General features: G+C 35.7%; 1 protein-coding gene across 1 annotated transcript in view; it reads right to left on the reverse strand.

Annotated features, from left to right (window-relative positions):
- LOC145660607 (uncharacterized) overlaps positions 1 to 20,861 on the reverse strand; it is an 84,190-nt gene that overhangs the window by 45,993 nt on the left and 17,336 nt on the right. Inside the window, exon 2 of the mRNA XM_081725866.1 lies at positions 8,836 to 10,360. Coding sequence (XP_081581992.1) covers positions 8,836 to 10,360 — 1,525 coding nt within the window. The remainder of the gene's footprint in view (positions 1 to 8,835; positions 10,361 to 20,861) is intronic.

Raw genomic sequence — 20,861 nt, forward strand, 5'->3', positions numbered from 1 at the left:
CTGAAATTCTTGGGATCGGCGTAAATGCTGCCGGCTCTTCTTCTTTGGAAATTAGTAGTTACGATGAGGAAGAATAGTAGTAATGTAAATAGGGAGCAGTTACAAACGATGAGGCACCCTCAACTTGAAGAACGTTTCGTGATATTTTTCTCTTTGACGAAGATCTAAAGAACTTGTTTTTGAGTTAAAGAAGGAAATCTCGAGTAAGTCATTGTGACATTCATAAGGAACGTCTTCTTATACGAGCTATTTTGTATAGTCTTGCATTTAACGATTTTAACTAGCTAAAAGTTTAGATAAAAGATTAAGTGACGCGGTAGGTAAGTGGTTAGCGTATTGAACTTCTGTTCGGCGGACCTGGGTTCGAATTCGGGCCAGGTTGAAACTTTTTCAAATGTTTCAACTTCAATTTCAATACATACTGAGTATGACAAGAAACAACTTCTCTCCTCCAGAAAGAAAATTATGTTGGAATGAGGAGAATTGGGGAAGGTCTCTCAATGGAGGCAATCATTAGCGAACTTATTTCCAGCAGTTGTCTTAGATTTGATATATTCAGCTACTTTCAAGCATTTCCTGATAAATGCGTGGTCTGTATTTTTATTTCTTTATACATACAATATATAAAGAAATAATACATTACATACACAGCAATATTGAGATTAATATATGGTACTCTTTGGAAAACACAATCCAAACCATACAGATTCATCTTGGAATGGAGAGCTGTTTCGTTAGTCACCTACTTTACAATTTTACCTGCATAAACACCTGGATCAGGTCTACCAACTGCTGCCAGTGCCAAGAAAAGTTACGTGTAAGTTGGGTTGCATCTGTCTAAGCGTTCTCACAACTGCTAATGACCTGGATCCCAAGTAATGGAATTAGAGCACTTAGGGGGGAGATACTTTTATAATGGCTGTACGTCATGTTATGTTTTATGATTTCCTTTACAGCATTTTGGAAATGTTGGATTGGATTTTGAAAACGGAGGAAGGACAGGGTTGAAAATTTTAAACAGGTAATTGATTTAGAACGCGAATTCGGACTTTGAAATTTTAATAATGCCCCATCACTTTTGAAAAGTGTGGATTTCCCGTCTTGGATACGGATTTCCTGTATCGAGTTTTCGTTAGGAATGTTTGTGCTTTGTATGATTTATCTCTTTTCAGATGTTTCTACCTTCGAGGCCAGACTTCAGGATAAAGTTTTATTATTTAATCTTGTTTCGAGTTTTATTAATTTTATTTCATATATATATATATGAATGTTTGACTGTCCTCATCCCATTATGTATTTAAAGAAATACTACACGATTCAAGATATTCATAAACCTAATTAGAGGAACAATAGTAATTATCACAATTGATTATAAAACTTAAATTTTGTGTAGTAAAAAAATGTTCTTTTGTTAATGTTTTTTTCATTTGATGTTACTAAATAATGGCAAGAATATGTTGAATTTGTAATGTAAAATTAATTTAACGTTGAGATATTCTAAATTAAACATAATTTTGAAGTGATATTGAAAGTAATTAATAATCAATGTTGGGTTTGATAAATCTGTTTGGGAATTTGGGAATTTATGAAAAATCAATACGTATTCGCCGTAACACTATTGAGGTTTAAATTTTAATCGAGTTTGGAGACAACAACGTTATAAATCAAGAAGTATTAAGAATTTAAAATATAAATATTTAATCCCCTAGGAAAATCACTACTTTCTTTGCAAAATTAAAATTAAAGTGATGAAATCAGCGTGGCGTCGGGTTGGGTTCCAGCTAATGTGTAGAATTTGGCTATTAACTACGCATTTCAAAATTTTGTTTGGATATTTGATATTTGGCGTATTTAAAGAAAAGCATAGTAATGAAAACTGACGTTTGGATTTTAAATTTCAATGTAATATTTAGTTCCGATTTGGCTTTAGAGGAAATAGATAAAACGTTACTTGTTTTAGATTTTGAAAAAGACTCTTCTTGTGCAGAGTGTCGTGAACTGGCCTCCGGGAAAAGAGACACCAGTTCATTACACCTCTGTATCCCTGCTACGACGAACACCGGATACAATTACGTATCGATAGTATTGAGTGCCTATGTTAATTAGGCAGTATGTTTCATTGACTAGTGCTCTACAGAATTAGGATTACGTCATGGAAACATAGTAAGTTCACCATGTAAAAGCAGGACATGAATATCACTTATGTTTAATGAATAAGTTAATATGTCTATTTTGTACCCCACGGTTGACAAATATTCCTGGTTATGACTTTGTACTCATAAGTGACAAGTGCAACTGCCAGTTAGGCCGCACGTCTAGATCGGCCAGTGCTCTTTTAAGAGATCAACATTTTGTAAACCTACTAATTTTGTAGGTATGAGTGGGCCATAGTTAATAATTAATGATTAAATTATTGATAAGTTGAGATACGGGGCTGTAACATTAAACTTTTCCCCCAGGATATATCTCTTATTGTCCTTTTCATTACATTTCTTTTCTTAAATTGCCTCCTAAAGGCCTGAATGTTGACAGCCCAAATGAGGTTGGGAAAGTTACTCGGATATGTCAGCTGGAATGCGTAAAGCATTCAGCTAGGGTGGTATATAAAGGTCTTAGTGTAGAAGCGGTTCATTTTGAATCGTCAGGGAATTTAGCAACCCTGCACACTTCAGCTGTAAAGAATCGTAAGTCAGCGCCTTTTGGTTTTCGGAGATAATTTCATAACCTACATTTTTTTATGAATGACTTGCAACCTACGTCGTCAAGCAGTAACTCACAAGGTGGCGCCTCGCAAGGCTTAATCGCCGTTCAACTCACTTATATGTGTTAAAATGTTTATAGAGTTATTAGTTATATTATATGATGCAAGTATATACTGTATACATATATTATATATATATATATATATATATAGATATAGATATAGATATCTTAATCATTTTGCGTATAATGATATGTATGAAAAGTCAGATATCATTGTTGTTCATATATGTAAATTTCTGTTTAGTTACTGAAATTTATCAACCTCATACTAAATATTTTGTGCATTTAGTAATGAAAAGATAATTAGCATCTAAATTTCATCAGTATATTTTAATATATATATCAACATACTGTTTAGTACATTTTAATTATTTTTATTGAATAGTGTATATCTATTGGGTTTCCGCCGTTTTTAATAATGTTAGTTAAAAAGTTATTTTTCAATAAACATATACAAGTAGTTAATCAAGAATGTATTCCCCTTTGTTGTTTACGTTTTCCCAAGTTTTTCAATACCTCGTTGGTAGAAATCACCTGTTTGAGACTCGAAAAAGTCAGCCAACCAAGCTCTCATTTCTGCATGAGTATTGAAAGAAACTCCCCACATAGCATTTGAAAGAGATAAAAATCCGCTGGTGCCAAATCGGGAGAGTATGGTGGGGGTGGCAACACTTCTCACCCATGAGTATGAATGGTTTCCTTGGTCATATTGGCGATATGAGGGCGGGCGTTGTCGTGCAGCAAAAGAACACCATGCTCCCGATTAGGTGTTTTCTCTTGAATAGCCGTGTTGAGTCGTTCCATTTGTTGCACATAGAGTGCCGCATTGATTGTTTGGTTCCTTTCAAGCAATTCGAAGTGGAGAATCCCTTCCCAGTCCCACCATACGCTCAACGTCGTTTTACGCGGATGAACGTCCTATTTCGCGTGTGGGGACGCTTGTTTACCGGGGTTAAGCCATTCCTTACGCTGCTTCACATTCATGTAGAGGCACCATTTTTCATCGCCAGTAACGATTCGGTGAAGAAATCGTTCCGTTTCCATAGGTTGCACGGTGACGAGCAAGCACACCAGCGGAGATTGTGTCTCGTTGATTTTTGTTGGTGACAGTGTGACGGACCCATGCTCCACACTTCTGAACTTTGCCCATCGAGTGAAGATGCTTCTCTAAAGTAGTGTATGAGCAATCCATTGTCTTTGCCAGTTCCCTTGTTCTTTGACGCGAATGTTCATGCAAAAGGTGGTTCAATCGCTTTTCATCGAACTCAACTGGAGGGCCAGAACGAGCTGCGTCTTTGAGGTCAAAATTTCCTTTTTTGAACTTTGCATAGCAATCCGGGCGGTTTTTTCAGCTATAGCACCCACTACATACACAGCACAAATGTTGCGAACAGCTTCTGCGGCCTTAGAACATTGATTAAAGGCAAAAAGAAAGAGGTGTCGAAAATGCTCATTCTTCTCAACTTGACATTCCATGTTAATGATCTGTAAATAACTAGAAAATGTATCTTAGTAACAACGAAACATATATTTAGGTAGAACAATATACTCTCTTTTGAATGATGTACAACTTCGTGCCAAAAGTATTTAATGCCATACAGATTTTTCCAATTTAAAAAATGGCGGGAACTTAGTTGCCAACCCAATAAAATGAAAATAGATATTTCAGTGTGGAAAAACATATTTTTAAAAAAAGTTTTGTTTTCATGATTTTTTGTGAGTTTGTCCTTTGCTCAACAACTCACACAAGGGAGAGAAAACCGAATTTTGTTAGGTGAAAAATTTGATTAATTTTACTAAAGTTTTTATATACTTCAATACAAAGGAGGTAATAGTTGAAACTTTCGCTACATGATATGTATGAATAAAATATTCGTAACCAACGAATTATTTTGTTGATCAACCAATGGATTTTATGGTTAATAGTTTGAAAGAAGAGAAACCATAATTCCAAATTAGCACTTGTTAATAAACTCACACAACAATAAAATTTAACGTAATTTAAATTGAATTAATGAGCTTCGTATCAAAAGAAAAAGAAACAGCATATTTCGATTTGTTGTTTAATTATTATAACATCGTATGATGTAGCAATGGGCTAATAATTAAGAAAACAAGGCACATGGATATTGATAATACTCAATGAGTGAACAAAATAATTGTATTTGAAGATATTGGCAATCGAGTATAATAAATGGTTTAGGGTAATGTTAGATGCCAAAAGGCTATTATAGAGCGGCATCTTTACGAAAGACGAATAGAGAATGTTTATTGTAAGTGTTTAATAATTTTTAGAGGTGGATCCCTCTTGTAATGTTTGTTTGCAATTAATGCCCATGAATAGTTTTGCTTTGCCATTGGCACTGAGACATTTTGTTGAAAACAGCATTATGGGTGCTTGTTTCAGTAATGATCGTATGTTCACCAATGTTGTAAAGATTCGTGCACCACCGTTGATGCCCATGTATATGATTTAGTTGACAATAATTTGGTAAAAACAAAAATTTATGTTTATTATCGCAACTAATAATTTAAAAGGAAAGAAAAAGGAAAACTTTTCTGATATACTGGTTTTAGATAACAGTAAGTTGAAAGAAATTATTTCGTGAGTCGACATGTGATTCTAACTTCATTTGAAATGTTTCCATGCATCTTCCATTTTGTCGTTTCAGCAATATGATTATTGATAATTCTTCAGTATTTTCTTTGATATTTAGTAAATTGCAATATGGTATTTTAAATAATTAATATATAATTAATGCAATAATTATTTTTACGAAATGCTTGTTTTGAAAATTATTTTGCTTTATTCATGTTTTCATGTGTATGAATATATATGTATATGCTACTTTGCATAGTCAGTTTGATGTTGTATTAGATGTTTATATTTGGTAGATGAATATTATAAAATAATTTGAGTTTGAATAAAAAGGTTTGTTTTATAGTGTGAAAAGATGCATATATACATACAACACTACATTACATACATGTTAGGAGTTTCGATCTTACCGTTTAAACCGTTGTCAGGCAGCGTTTACACAACCGACATTATTAGGCAACACTTCCGAAATTAATACACACATTTTCTATTATTGTTTAGTGATTATAGTCTGTATATAAATAAATTAAATAATAATGAACATTTTACTGATGGCGGCTGCATAAACACAAAAGGTGGCTTTAATGAAAGGTGGCTTATTGTCATACAGGCTGAACAACCTTATACTTAATTAAACAAGTGAAATGTGTTCTACTATATACAGTGACGTCCCAATATACCGATTCCCATAGTGAATTTCCAGTGACTCGAATTGATATACAGGGTGTTCCACAACATTGTGATTTCCCAGTGACATTTTAATGTAGACCATTAACCCTCTGACGCCCAGAGTTCTCTTCGCAAATTGAATCAATTTGCTTGGACACCTGCGAAAGCGAAAAGGATGTCACCGGCTTCCCAAGCCCATTTGTCGCATTTAAATCAAAATGGGAAAGATAGTGTTAATTTTGAACTTAATTGACCAAGCCTCGTACATGAGAGAAAGATCTCGAAGCTGCTCTCACAAGTTTGGTATGCATACTTATGTGTTGGTGCGTTTAGCTCCAATCCTGTGACCCTATGTGGTTAAGGAACAGGGAAGCTGTTCGCATAATGCCTGCATTCTTTGTGTCTGACCCTTGAATTTGGATTTTCGGGACTTTTTCTTTCCGCCCATGCTTTGCTGTAGGTTGAAGCCCGTTGGACAAACAAGATTATTCGCGCGCTCGTGTGAATGGGAGCAGGACCTTTGGCGTCCGCACTGTTCGAAGTTGTTCTACATTTTGTGTAAAGTGAACTCCCCTGCCTGGGTTGAGTATTTTAGGAGACAAGACATTACCTTGAAAAATTAATCGTATATATTTGAATATTAAAGTGGGCCGTTCTGCCTATCAATAATGTCATAACTAGTGAAATACTGTACGTTGTGTGGTAAATATTGTTTTTCGTACGCCAGAATATTAGCCTATGCTTTTATGTGTTAAGTAACTGTGCGTCATTAGGATCCCCCACGACTGAAATTTTGGAGTAGTTATTGTGCAGTTCAGCGTATTAATGCGAACCAGTTTAAATCACCATTTGTGGAGCCTCTTGGGGACCCTTGCATCCAACTGGGATTCGACACCAGGACCACAACGACACTGAACGAGGTGACCGGTCGAAGATTAGCGTGAGTATGATAATACATTCCGAACTACCACCGAAATCCATCGTTAACGTACGGCCGTAAATGTTAAAAGCAGGGATTGTTTATCTGTATTATAATCCATATTGAATGTCATTACATATACTATACATTTCAAATCAAGTTTTGTCATTTTCTCGTGAGATTAGGTCTTAACTTGTTGTTTGTGTGTATTTAAGTTACATACATATATAAATATTTATATTTATATTCTACGGTACTTATATTCTTGTCCGCCGCTTCCCAGCTCCGGTTGCGATAAGGATGTGAATATTGGATGACTTCTGTTTCGTCGTGGCGCAGCTGGGAAAACGAGAGAGAAAGAAAGGCGAATTACATAGAGAGAGAGAAAAAAAAGAAAAGTAAGTATCGTATTCATATTTACACAGAATTCTAACCACGATGAATACCACGGTCTTAAACAGTGTTTTCTCTTCGAAATATATTACAAATGATAAATCAAAAAAGTCTGTCGTCGGAGAACATAGAGATGAGTGATAAATACATTGTGTTTCCTCTCGTTTTTTAACTAAATATTTGGAAATTGTAACAGAGGAGGAGGGTTTAAAAAATATGTAACAGACAAGGAAATTTTACCAAAAACTAAGAGATTTCATACGGAGATCAAAAGTTCCGCTCAAAAAATGTGAGATCATGAAGGTATACGAAATATTAGATCTTTATACGAACATAGGCAGCAAACTTAGATAGTTACAAGGAAGGAAGAATGTAAGTTAAAACATCAGAGATCAAGTTTCAAAGTGGTGTGTCAGAGAAGATACGGAAGAACAACATAAGGAATGAATCTATAAGAAATTAAATAGAAGAAAACAGTTGCTAATAAATACGAGCAAAAATTGCAATAGTATGGGTACGTGACAAAAGTAGAACAGAGTAAGTTCCAGAACTGTTGGAGGAAGAAATTAAAGGAAATGAGAACGAGCGGAAGATCAACAAAAATTGGAAAGATAATGTGGCTGAAGTTATGGAGAGATGAGTCAATAACTGAAAAATTATACAAAAAGAATGGCTGGAAGGAAGGAAAAAGAAGAATGTTCTCTACCCTCCAATTCAAGAAATGGAAAAAATAAAATTAAATTTTTGAGTTTTATGTCCCACGGTTATGCCGGCTAGGGTAAAGGAGACGGTCATAATGAGTAATGAATGAAATGGTGGAATGAAGAAAGTGGGAGGAAACGGGAGAACCCCGAGAAAACCCACGCACACGGAATTCAAGAAATGGGTAAGAGGATCAAATAAGGGAAAGGCTTCTGAATTCGACTGTTCACATTACTTCGCATCTGTGAGAATGAACATTTCCCCGCTTGATCTATAATGCACATCTGACTTTTAATCTGAACATACAAACTTCGTAAATTTTCCTCACCAGTAGATAACCTGGCAATATTATATCGAAAGTTTGGTGAATGAAGATAGCCCCTCATCCCACAAACGAGCGCGCACTCATAGATTTATCTTATGCTAACTAACCTAACTAATGCCCTTTTTGGCTAAAGAGAGGCTTTAATCGAAAATGCGACTCAGAACCACAAAACTTTTAATAAACCTAAATTTTATGCATAACACCAAATAATACGACTAATTCAAATATCAATGAACTCAATATTTATACAAGTTACTTGAACAAATATACAATTATTTATACCTGGACCAACAACGTGTGCGTGAGTTTCCTCGGGGTTCTCCCTTTTCCTCCCACTTTCTTCATTCCACCATTTCATTCACTGCTCATCATCACCGTCTCCTTTAGCCTAACCGACATAACCGTGGGACGTAAAACTCTAAAATTTCATTTTATTTCATTTATACCTGGACCTATGGAACTTACCTTAGCAAATAGTTCTTCTTCTTTCTGCTTGAAAATTGCATTCTCATGATGAAGTAATCGAGCATCCACAAGACCAGCTCTTTTACCTTCTAGCGTTTTCTCAGGCCTTTTACTTCTAGTAGCTTTATCATTTTCTTTTGTCTTCTCCCTTCCAGAACCAGAGGACGTAGGTTTATTAATGGGTGATTTCGAATCATGCCTACGTGTTTGAGAAGATGCTTGTCCACATGAAGAGTTGGAGCATGCTGACTTACTCTTCTGAGGTGAAAGTGACAAACGATTCCTGGAATTTTTCTCATCATAATCAGAACCGTGCAAATAACCCAAGCGCGAAGGGTCTCTACCATGTTTTGTTGTATCAGGGGAACGAGAGTCTGAAGTCTTTACTCTACTATTTTTATGCGGCGATAAATCGGAACTTTCATCCCATCGTGATTTTCTAACAGACCCCTCGGTCGGATCACTTCTTCTTCCTGTCGGAGATACATTTGAAACATTGTTTTCCTTAAAGCCTTTTCTATCTTTTTCATTGAAATTTCTACGGGGCAGATCAGCACATTGTCTCTGTTTTCTTCTTGGAGGTGACAGGTCGCCGTCAGTTCCTAGTTTCGTAATTTTAGGTGAATCACGTTTCTGATTTCTCCTTGGAGGTGTTAAATCGGAATCACTATCTTTTCGTGATCTTCTCGGAGGTGATAAGTCAGAATCACTCTCTCTCTTCGATTTCCGTTGAGGTGATAAATCAGAATCACTGCCTCCTTTCGATTTTCTCGGGGGTGATAAATCAGAGTCGCTACTTCGTTTCGACGTTCTTGGAGAATTACGTCCCCGTTTCCTTCTCGGTGGTGTTAATTCAGAAGCACTCTTTCTTGAAATACTAGCTTCTCGCTTTCGTCTTGGGGGTGATAGATTAGACTCATTTCCTTTAGACACATCTATCGGAGAATCGTGTCGCTGCTTCCTCGGTGGTGATAAATCTGTACTATTTCTTTTGCACTTTCTTGGAGGTGACAAATCAGAATCACTGTCATTTTTTATTGACGTTCTAGATGGTGAAGAATCTTTTATAACATTATGTCTTCGACGTGGTGATTCACTACACTCATGCCTTCTACGATTCTGACGCTGTGGCGATAAGTCAGGTTCCTTATACTTGCTCGATATTGTGTTTCGCGAATCATGCGCGTCCTGAAGTTCATCACACTTCTTTTTACTATCACCGACGTATAAGGAATAATTTTTGCTACTATCTATTCTGTCACTGCCCTTTACAATAGGATTACTAGATCCAGGTACAACACCAGAGTTTTTGCTGTTCACTTGCACACTAATATCGCCTTTATCTCTTTCAAGTGTTTTCCACTTATTTGAAACACGAAATTCTTCAAGTCTTTTCACTTCTTCGGGACGCTCATCTATGATTGCCACTACCTGCGGAGCATCCTCTGCTAAATCATATAATTCAGCGTCTTCATTTAATGTTTCCAATGTTTTGAGGTCTATGTCATCATCAACAATTTTCACCCTGCAACACAAATAACACTATTAAAAGCAGACCTTCAAAAAATCTTGTATGCTATTGTTAATTGCAATACTATGTACAGTAGATATAATTATGAATAACTTACGTCAGTACGAGAAAAATGTCAGTAATGCCTTCTTTGGGTTAGTAATGTCTTACGGTTAGCTTCAAAGAAAACTATGAAGAACTTGCAAAGTCTGCAACAAAAGAATACATATCTATATAGACTTGTACATAAAATATGACGTTTTCTTTCGCAGATGACCACATGTCAAAGCAATGTAAGTCCTAAACTGAAGTAAAGCAATTTTGTTCGCTCTGTTTCGGTACTTATAATTTTGAAATTACAAAATTTTCCTATATTTTTATTCATATTCTGGACTTTCACTTTTACTACAAAGAATTTTAAAAAATATACCAAAAATTCCAATTAAAGATAAAATTTAACATTGGTTTCAATAAGAAGGTCAAGAAGATCAAGAAGATTAAGCAATGAGAATCGTTTCTGTCTCAGACACAGTGATGGCCGAGTATGTGTCAGTAAAAGTGTACGTGAACAGGAAAATTGTAACGGAACCTTATTTTGACTTCCCATTACAGTAATTTATACTGTAAATTTTAATAATTTATTGTAATTCAAAGATTTTAGTGAAATTACTAATATTACAACTTCTGTCATTTGTATGGTTGGATCCTCACTAACTTAATTCAGAAGTACGCATAAGAATACTAATTTTAAAGAATTCAAACTACATGCTTATTAATTAGATTAGATTGCCTTCCAATTCTGATTATTAGTAAAAGTCGAATGATGCGTGTAGAATGACCCTGAATGTGTAGACTAGGTTAAATTTATCTGGGATAGAAATATAATGAATTTTAAGTAAGTAACGTATGAATATATTATTTGTTTAATGAAATATGTATTGTGTTTTACATGTGAAATGGAAACTAGGATAAAAACAGAATATATTTTATTTAATGATAACCGTGGGCCAAAAGAAAAAAAGTGATCAAATACATGAATTTGATAGAATCTAGATGTATGTGTACGGTTAGTAATTTAATTAACATTGTACTGTTCAGATCGGTGTGCGTTGCTTTTTTTTTTTTTTTTTTTTTAGCAACCCATTTAATAAGCCCAAGATTCCTTTAGATACCATAGTAGGAATATGTTGATCAAATAATAGCTTATTATCCATCATAACACCTAAATCATTATAATAGAAACAACTTCTATTGTAAGATGATTGATTAAATATGAAAAAAAAAATACATTCATTTTCCTAGAAAACGAGATGATCTTAGTTTTATTCATGTTCAAAGACAATGCATTTAAAATGGACCACTGATAAACCACATTAATACCAACTTGTAATTTTAAGCGATCCTGACGATTAAATATTTTAGAAAAGATCTTCAAATCGTCCGCATACAATAGAAAGGCTCACTTCAAAGATTTGCCAATATCATTCACATATATTATAAATAAAAGAGGACCGGAATTGGATCCTTGAGAAACCCGAGAAAAAAATATTGTACACATAGATGATTTGCAACCCATATATCTGACCACAAATTCACGACAAAGCAGGTAGGAAGCAAACTAAAGTATCAAAGATTTAGGAGTTTCAAAGGAGTCAAGTTTCTTAAGAAGAATATAATGAGGTATCTTATCGAAGGCTTTAGCAAAATGAAAATAGACTGTATCGACATGAACCATGATTATGAACAACAGGAGAAACCAATGTCAAAAACTTATTCAGGTTTAATTCAGTAGATTTACTTACATAAATCCATATTGTTTAGGAATAATACAATACTGAACGGAACTATAAAGATGGTTATAAATAAGTTGATCCAAAATTTTAAGTATTACATCAATAGAATATATGGAATAGAAATAGGTCTATAGTCAGTTACATTCCTACCATTTGTTTTAGGAATTGGAGTAACAGCAACAGTTTTCCAAACATTTGGATAGAGATAAGATGCTAAGCTCCAATTAAACAACGATGTCAAGATTGGAGCAATTATATCAGACATACCTTTGATTATAAAAATCGGAAATTGATCAAGACCTACAGAGGCTTTAACATTCAAAGTCTTAATAACATCAAGTACCTGTTCAGTGTTTAAAGATATTTGATCACTACAAAATTGATTGGCCATAAAAACATCATTACTATCATTTACATTAACATTATCTTTATGATAAACAGCTTCAAATTGTTTGGCCATAGCCTCAGATAACAACTGAGGATAGAGACCAATTCCTCGTTAATTAATACTGCCTTATAACCCTCTTTAGCATTTTGCAGGCTTTCCAGTGTTAATGAAAAAAAAAATTTTTTTTAATACGAAATCACGACGAAAAAATACAGGAGGTTACGTGAAGCTGTGAAAAAGGATTTCAATTATCCAATAGATATTTTAAAAAAATACTTGTTCATCATTCTACTACCTACCTCCATTTCCTTCTGTACTGTTTCGTCCATTTTATTTAATTTCTTTAGAGACGATTCACTCTTTACTTTGATATAGCTTCTAGCTTCACATTTCTTAACGCACTTTCTTGTATGCACTGCACTGCTGCACTCTTCTAAGAAATCTTTATACTTTCTCCAGGCATTCTGCATAGCATCTATTAATTGCTTTGTAACAGGTAGGTTTTCAACTTTTCCTCCATATATTCTAATGCTGTCCTTTGCAGTCCTCAGAGCCTTTATACTCTCGTGTGCAAGATGGGATCGATCACTTCCTAAAATGTGTTTATTCTCTGAGAAACGACATTCCACATCAGCACTACTATGAAATACTGACAGGCAAGCTTTGACCACTTTACACATCAATGGATATTTAATTTTTCCATATGAATTTCTTATATCATATATTCTTGCCCCGTATTGATCCACGGACAAGTAACTGACATCATCACACTCAGTTTTTTCCATAAACCAAGAATCATTGGTAAGGCTCCACAGTTTCCACTCGTCCATGAAGACATCGATGTTCTTACAATCTGCAAATACGTGCTTCATTTCTTTTGCCAAATTTCCTGCAAGGGATACACAAGTAATCCACTTTCTGAATAGTGGAGGTAGACACTGCATGTACTTCAACAATCGTTTCGATATTGATAATTTCTTAAGCAGTTTTGAAACCACACAAATGTAAAATCGCTTCATATCCTCCCTGAATTCCCCCTTTTGTAGTTCTGAGCAGTTAGCTATTACAGTTTGCTCTTTCACTCCAACTTCAGGTTGCCGCAGATTGTATTTGCAGTTCTTGAAATCAATTGGAGATAAATCAGTTCTCTCCTTCTCCCCTCAACACATCTGGTTTCACAAACTTCAATAGCAGCATTCTGATTAGCTCTGATAACTCTGAGTAGCATAAATGAGTTAGCGGGTCTTTGTGTTGAAACAAACACAGAAATTTATCAAAAATAAATTATGTACAAATGCAGTCTGGCTTCAAACAATTTGTCGTTCAGAAATTGCTTAATCCTTCTGTAACGATTATTTTCATGACATGCTTTTATTTTGTGCTTTCCATTCAACCATCCTACTGTGGAGAGAAAACCACCCACCCACGCATGATTTCCTTATGTTATTTTCACTGGAAGTAGCAATGCCACAAAAATATAGGAGGTTTCGTTAAAATATAGGGAATATAGGAGTTTATAGGAAGAGACGCAAATATATAGGAAAAATAGGAAATATAGAAGCATTGGAAAGCCTCCATTTTGTTTTTCGTGTGGTTTCGAAATCTTTTTAGGATTACTTTTTAAGTAGTTTTGCTAAAATATTTAGTATTATCAATAAGAAGCTGCTTCTTAAAATTAGAACTATATTTAGTAAATACATTATAATCCTGAACAGATTGGGTTCTTTTAAACTTATGGGCATTATTCCTTTTATTAAACAAATAAACTAAATTACGAGAATACTATCTCGGATATTTGGAAATTGATTTAGATGCTAATGGAACATTATTCCTGGTTGCTTCTAATATGATATCGCTAATATTTTGAGCAACAGCATCAATACCTTGATTCAACAAAATACTGGCCCCGGGGCAGTCCTTGGACTTCTCTATTATAAAGAAAGATAGTAACCCTTTCGATATAACAAAAAATTATCACTTGGTATCTCCTGTACTAGAGATGATAATCTGACAACTTCAATAGGATTGTGATACTTATCAGTCAGAACCAGAGGTGGTACATTATTACTAGATTGAACACAAGTATTATACAGAATTAGGACCAGACATCACAGAGTCAATGTTCAAATTTATATCATCCAAGAAATAATAATAATAAGAAGAAGAAGAAGAAGAAGAAGAAGAAGAAGAAACATTAATCTTAGTTACAAAATTAAAAACAAAAGCTTTCGTTTGACATATTTTCTAATCTGAATAACTGTTAAGGAGCATGCTTATTTCTTTATGGAATGGTATGTGATCTGCCTACTGCCGCCTGTTAGTACTGTGTTACCGATATGTTTCTCTGGAATACAAATGTGTAAGCAACCAAAACATACCTATAACGTTCTTAGCAACGTACAAATACATAAGCCAACAGGTAAGTTGTTTCTATTTATTTATTTTTTGATATCATATACAGTGATTTGCGCCATCCTCGTTTATGTGCATACCAAGAGTAGCTGATGTGCCTGCTACTTGTGGACGTACACAAGCGCGGGTCCCCTACTGTACTCCTGCTCTGACTCGGTTAGACAGTAGCATTCATGTTTTTAGTGGCCACCTAGTACAAGTTGGTTACTGTCTTTTGCATAAGGGTAAATATATGTCAAGTGGTCCAATGCATGTTGCTTGACAATTTTTTAAAAATCCGACCTTACCATATCGCTAGTTCAAAACAACCATTATTTTAATGTTAGTGACTTCAGGTTTCGAGTGGCAGCCGTATTTGTTTTCGAAGATGCGATATTTGGTGGTGTTGTAAGGGGTTATCGAATCTGAAGTATATCAGCTCATAGTTGTTCTGTCGATGTTGGAACAAAAAGCACAATGGTCAGCAAATTGTAAGGTACACACAGGAAAGAAAGTATTTGACGGTTGACAAATTTTCTTTTGTCAAAGAAAACTCGCGAACAAATGAATTAATTTGGATCTTTTTGTTGCGATCCTTAGAATAGTTATAACTTGATAACTTGCCAAAATCGGTACTGTATTAGGTTATCTTTTGTTGAGTTATTAGGAAAAGAAATTACGTCAACTGAAGAATACTTTCTTTTGTGATTGTACAAGACTATGTATTAGCCATTATCGTAAATGAAGTATAACAGGGTGAAAAGTGGGTTTGAAAAAGTAGGTCATTGATGTTAAAGTTCCGAATTGAGCAGACAAGTTTTGCAAGAAAGTAAATGATAAGGAAGGTGAGCTTTTCTCGATAAAGATGTCTGATATAGAAATGCTCACTCATCAAGTTTCAACCCTTAGACGTGTCCTCTTTTTTATAGAACTTTTTTAAAAATTCAGAAAAATGAAAAATGTGTGTATTTCTTTAGGTATATATCTCTGGTAGGATCATCATCATCATAGGTATTCTGCCTTTATTGGCAGGTCACTTGCCGCAGCTGAGAAGCTTCCATGCTCCATGGTCCTCCGCTAACCTTTTCGTCTTCGCGTATGATCTTTCTGTTTTAAAATTATCCATTAATTGTAGTCTCCTTCGCCCCTTCCCTCTCTTTCCCGCCACCATACCCTCTAGGACGTCCCTCATGATACAATCTCTTCTTAGGCAATGTCCCAACCAGTTTCTCTTCCTCTTCCTAATAATATCTAAAAGTGTTCTTTTCTCACCCACCATTTCTAACACTCTCTCATTCGTTTTCCGCTCGACCCAACTAATTCTTTCCATTCTTCTCCACACCCACATTTCGAAGGCTTCCAGTCGATTTTCGTCACCTTTACGTAATGTCCACGTTTCCGCCCCATACAGTACAACACCCCACACGAAGCATTTTATGAGTCTTTTTCTCAACTCTTTGCTTTTATTTCACGTTCGCATTTCATGTTATTACTAAGAATACTACCCCGGTATCGAAAACTATTCACTTGTTCTATTTTCTCCCCTCCTACTTTTATATTTGACACAGACCCCAAAGCCCTTTCTCATTTTTCTAACATTTTATTGATTTTCTTTTCAGATTCTGCCAGGGTTGGCTGGTTTAAACCAAGGTTTAAACCAGCTGGTTTTTTTTTAAAAAAAAAAAAACTGGTTTAAACCAAAAAACAAAAAAAAAATGTTCGTAAAAGTGTAAGTGTTTGTAAAATCTTGATAAACACACATTTGTGGGTTATCACGTTTCACTCCCGTATATTATTCGTATTATATTCAGACCTAAATTCCCCATTCATTACTAAAAAAGATTATACTACAAAAGCAACTTTTTTTTTTATAAGTTTATAAATGTTTATTTTGTGATTTTTGTAGTTGTTATTATTGTTATGTGATTGCAATCGAAGAAAAATTCTAAATGTTGTTTTCGTTTCAATGTTTACTATTGACAAAATACATCGAAAATGCCGTACTTTTTGTGTGTGTGTGGGGGGGTCATACAGACCCCACGAGAGGCATTTAGTGAAATAAGTATCTTTGGTATCTATTTATGTATAAATGAGTCTGAGCCAAAGTGGACTCAAATAATTCGTATCTTTATTCACTTTTCTTATTGATATGCAGATTAAGTTGTTGTATTTCCTTAATTTGGACCAATAGAGGTCGTTGTTAACTAACTTGAACTAAATTAGTTCTTCTGTACTCCGTAGTACTTTGAAATTGTTTATATGTAATTCTGTGTAATGGTTTCACTTGTGCAACTGTTTATCTTTTTGTCCTTCTGAAATGACTCTTGACAGTTCTATTAAGAAGCATGTAAAGATCAGTACAACGTATTTTTTTTTTTATCAGGATTCCTTCGTGAGTGAGTCGGCAGACGTATCGCATTTGTGGCCAATTAGTCCTGGTTCCGAGTTCAAATGGAGGACAACTTCTCTCGGATGTAACTCGAGAAGCGGTTTTTATTCCGCTTTAAGCTTATGTGACCCCTTCCAGCATAACCCGGTTGTTGCATAATAACATCAAAGCGAAATAAACTTATTTCTGTCCATATATGATATGAATGTATAGAGCAAATTATTTAAACCAAAAAAACCTGGTTTAAACCAAAAAAACCGGTTTTTTTGGCTTTTTTAATAAAAACCATGGTTTTTGCCAACCCTGGATTCTGCAACAAACGCCATATTGTCTGCAAATCTTATGTATCTAATCATTCTATCTCCTACCGAAATGCCATCATCATCATGTAGGCTCTTTTTCACTATCTCTTCTAGATAGACATTAAATAGTGTTGGCGAGAGGCAGCATCCTTGTCGAACTCCCCTTCCAATTGCACTCTCTTCCGTCAGTTCTTCCTCTATCCTAACACTTACTTGTTGGTTCATGTATATGTTTCTTATGAGTCTTCTATCTTTCCATTCCAACCCTATCTTTGTTAGAACTCCCAACAACAATTCCCAATTCGCGCGGTCTAAAGCCTTTTCTAGATCAATAAATACAACATACACCTCTTTCCCTTTTTCTATAAATCTTTCACCGATCGCCCTTAATAATCCAATAGCATCTCTTGTGCCCTTACCTCTTCTGAACCCGAACTGCTCTTCCTCAACATCTTTATTTGTTCTTCCATATATCCTTCTGTTCAGTATTCGGAGCAGAATTTTAGGTGCATGAGATATGAGACTAATAGTTCTATAATCCTCACATCTCTTTGGGTTCGATTTCTTAGCCATCGGTATCATGATCGTTTTCAGAAAGTCTCTTGGCCATTCTCCTGTTTCATATATTTCATTGCATAGTCGCCACAATTCTTTCTTTCCCTTGTCTCCTATATTTTTAATGAATTCGATTCGTATGTTATCTATTCCGGTTGCCTTTCCATTCCTAATCTCGGATATAGCCTTTTCAAACTCATCCCGAAGAATACTAAATCCTTTATCATCCGCGCCTACTTCATTTTCCACTTCAACATTTAGGCTACACGGTCTATCCCTACTCTCATATAAGTCTTCAACGTATTCCTTCCACCTTCCTATGACCTCATTTCTCTCGCTGACTACCTTCCCATTCTTATTTTCTACTGCCATCATAATACTCCCTTGTTTCCTCCGAAATTCCATAGATTTCACCTCCTTGTACATTTCCTCATATTTCCCAACTCTTTCTAATTCTTCTATGTCCTCGCATTTTCTTTTGTAAAACTCTTCCCTCGCTCTGTCTGTTTCTCTTCGTAATTCATTATTTAACTTTCTGTATATCTTTCTGCCCTCTTCTGTATCAACCTGTTTCCACATCTTCCTCTCCCTCATTTTCTGCAACATCTGCTCTATAACCCAAGGTTTCTTAGCAGTTTTGTGTTCGCCGTAACCTACTGCTTCTTCTGCAGCCTGCTGTAAGCAACGTTTAATATGTTCCCACCTGCGTTACTACCTGCGCCTATCCTTTCCTCGTTTGAACATTTTTCTTCGAATTTTTAGCGAAAAGATTTCTTAATTTCCTCGTTTTTCAACTTTTCAGTATTCAGCACTTTGTTTCCTACTTTTCTTCTGCCTACATTTTTCAGTTGAATATCTACTTCGGCCAGCACAAGATTATGATCAGAGAAAATATCAGCCCCGGGAAGGGTCTTCGCGTTCTTTAAGCTATTCCGATACCTGTCCTGAATCTTAATATAGTCTATCTGATATCTTCCGCCGTCTATTGGTGATTTCCATGTATATCATCTTCTTTTGTGCTGATTGAACCAAGTGTTCCCAATTACTAGTGAATTCTGGCTACAGAAATTCACCAGACCCTCTCCCCTTTCATTTCTTTCGCCTAAACCATATTTGCCTACGATACTACCTTCCTGTTTTTCTCCCACAACTGCATTGAAATCTCCTATTAGAATTATGCATGCACCCTTCTGCTCCCTATCTATAATTTCTTCTATTTTCTCATCATTTTCCTCTACTTCTTCAGTTGCATGCGAAGTCGTCGGTGCATATGTCTGTATCACCACTAGATCCTTCGTTTTTCCTTTAAGTCTTAACATCATAACTCTATCATCAATAAATTCTACTTTCACTACCTTCTCCTTTAAGCGCTTTCCAAGAATTATTCCTACGCCATTATGACCGCCCTTTTCATTACCTGAGTAAAACATTCTATATCCTTCGCTGTTCAATACCCCATTACCTTCCCATCTAACTTCACAAACGCCTACCAAATCTAAATTATTTTGTTTCATTTCTTCTTTAAGATTTTCTGATTTTCCTCCCTGTAACATAGTACGTACGTTCCATGTCCCTATCCTAAACCTTTTGCTCTTCCTCGTCTTTCTTTCTCTGTTTATCTTCCCCCCATTATTACTTTCTCGTCCAATAGTCCTTCCCAAGCCATCCCCCTCCCGGAGATCCGAATGGGGGGATATTTTACCTCCGGAACTACATTTTGACCTGCGAAAGACCATTGTTCATATGTTCTTTTTGCTGCCAGCAAACTAGGGAAAATAGAGTGGTGGTTTCTCGTTGTCTTCCACCCCGCAGTATCCCAGCCGTTAAAGTCACTCTGACCACGCCTGGGACTAATGTCCAAGTTGCCATACCAATCACTATGATTTCCGCCAACTTGGCTACTGGAGAACTGCTGCCTTCTCCCAGAACACTCTTCGTCTGGCTACTCCATTTAGACCAATTCGGTAGGGGTGGCCCTTCTGGTAGTGAACTACCACCGACACAGCTCTAAATTTCACTGTAGCACGCAATCCTCCCCACCCGACACATAAGTGTCTTCGTAAAGGTGGTGTTTATCGGGGAGGTCTCTGGTAGGGAATTTGATAAAAATATACAATTCCTTCCCATAATAGGTCTTTAATATATTATTATATACCAAAAATTAGGAGTTTCAGATTTGACTATAGGTACCTTTATTATTAACACAAAATTATGCCTACAAATAAGCATACGCAGAATTACGGATAACCGAGAGTTTATTATATAGACATCATAAATCAATAGGCAGTGGACGAATAACTCACAGAGGAGTTAAGCAAAACATATAAGAACAAGTTTTGTCCTGGTAAGAAGCAAAGAGAACAACATGAACACACAGTCAGCAGGCTGCGTGTTCCAACATGCAGCAGATGGGAATTCACCACTGGTGCCTTAATCAGATGCGTACAGCACAAGGAGACGGTGTGTTCGTGCAGATCTGTGTCTCATTACTGCAATTCGTTAGTGACAAAATGGAATGTGATGTAGGTTAATTAATTGATGAAGAACTCGTAAGTCTGTGTATGAGCCAGTATGAAGATGCATGACGGCACTTAGCGACTTCAGTGAAGAGAAGAGGACTCTTCTGAAACGTGAACAAGCAGTAGGATTGTAAACATATGCAACTACCATGAAGTTAAGTTGTCGGCAGCGGGATGTG

The sequence above is a fragment of the Thermobia domestica genome, chromosome 9 (genome assembly GCF_964235325.1).
Source record: "Thermobia domestica chromosome 9, izTheDome1.hap1.1, whole genome shotgun sequence".
Taxonomy (NCBI): domain Eukaryota; kingdom Metazoa; phylum Arthropoda; class Insecta; order Zygentoma; family Lepismatidae; genus Thermobia; species Thermobia domestica.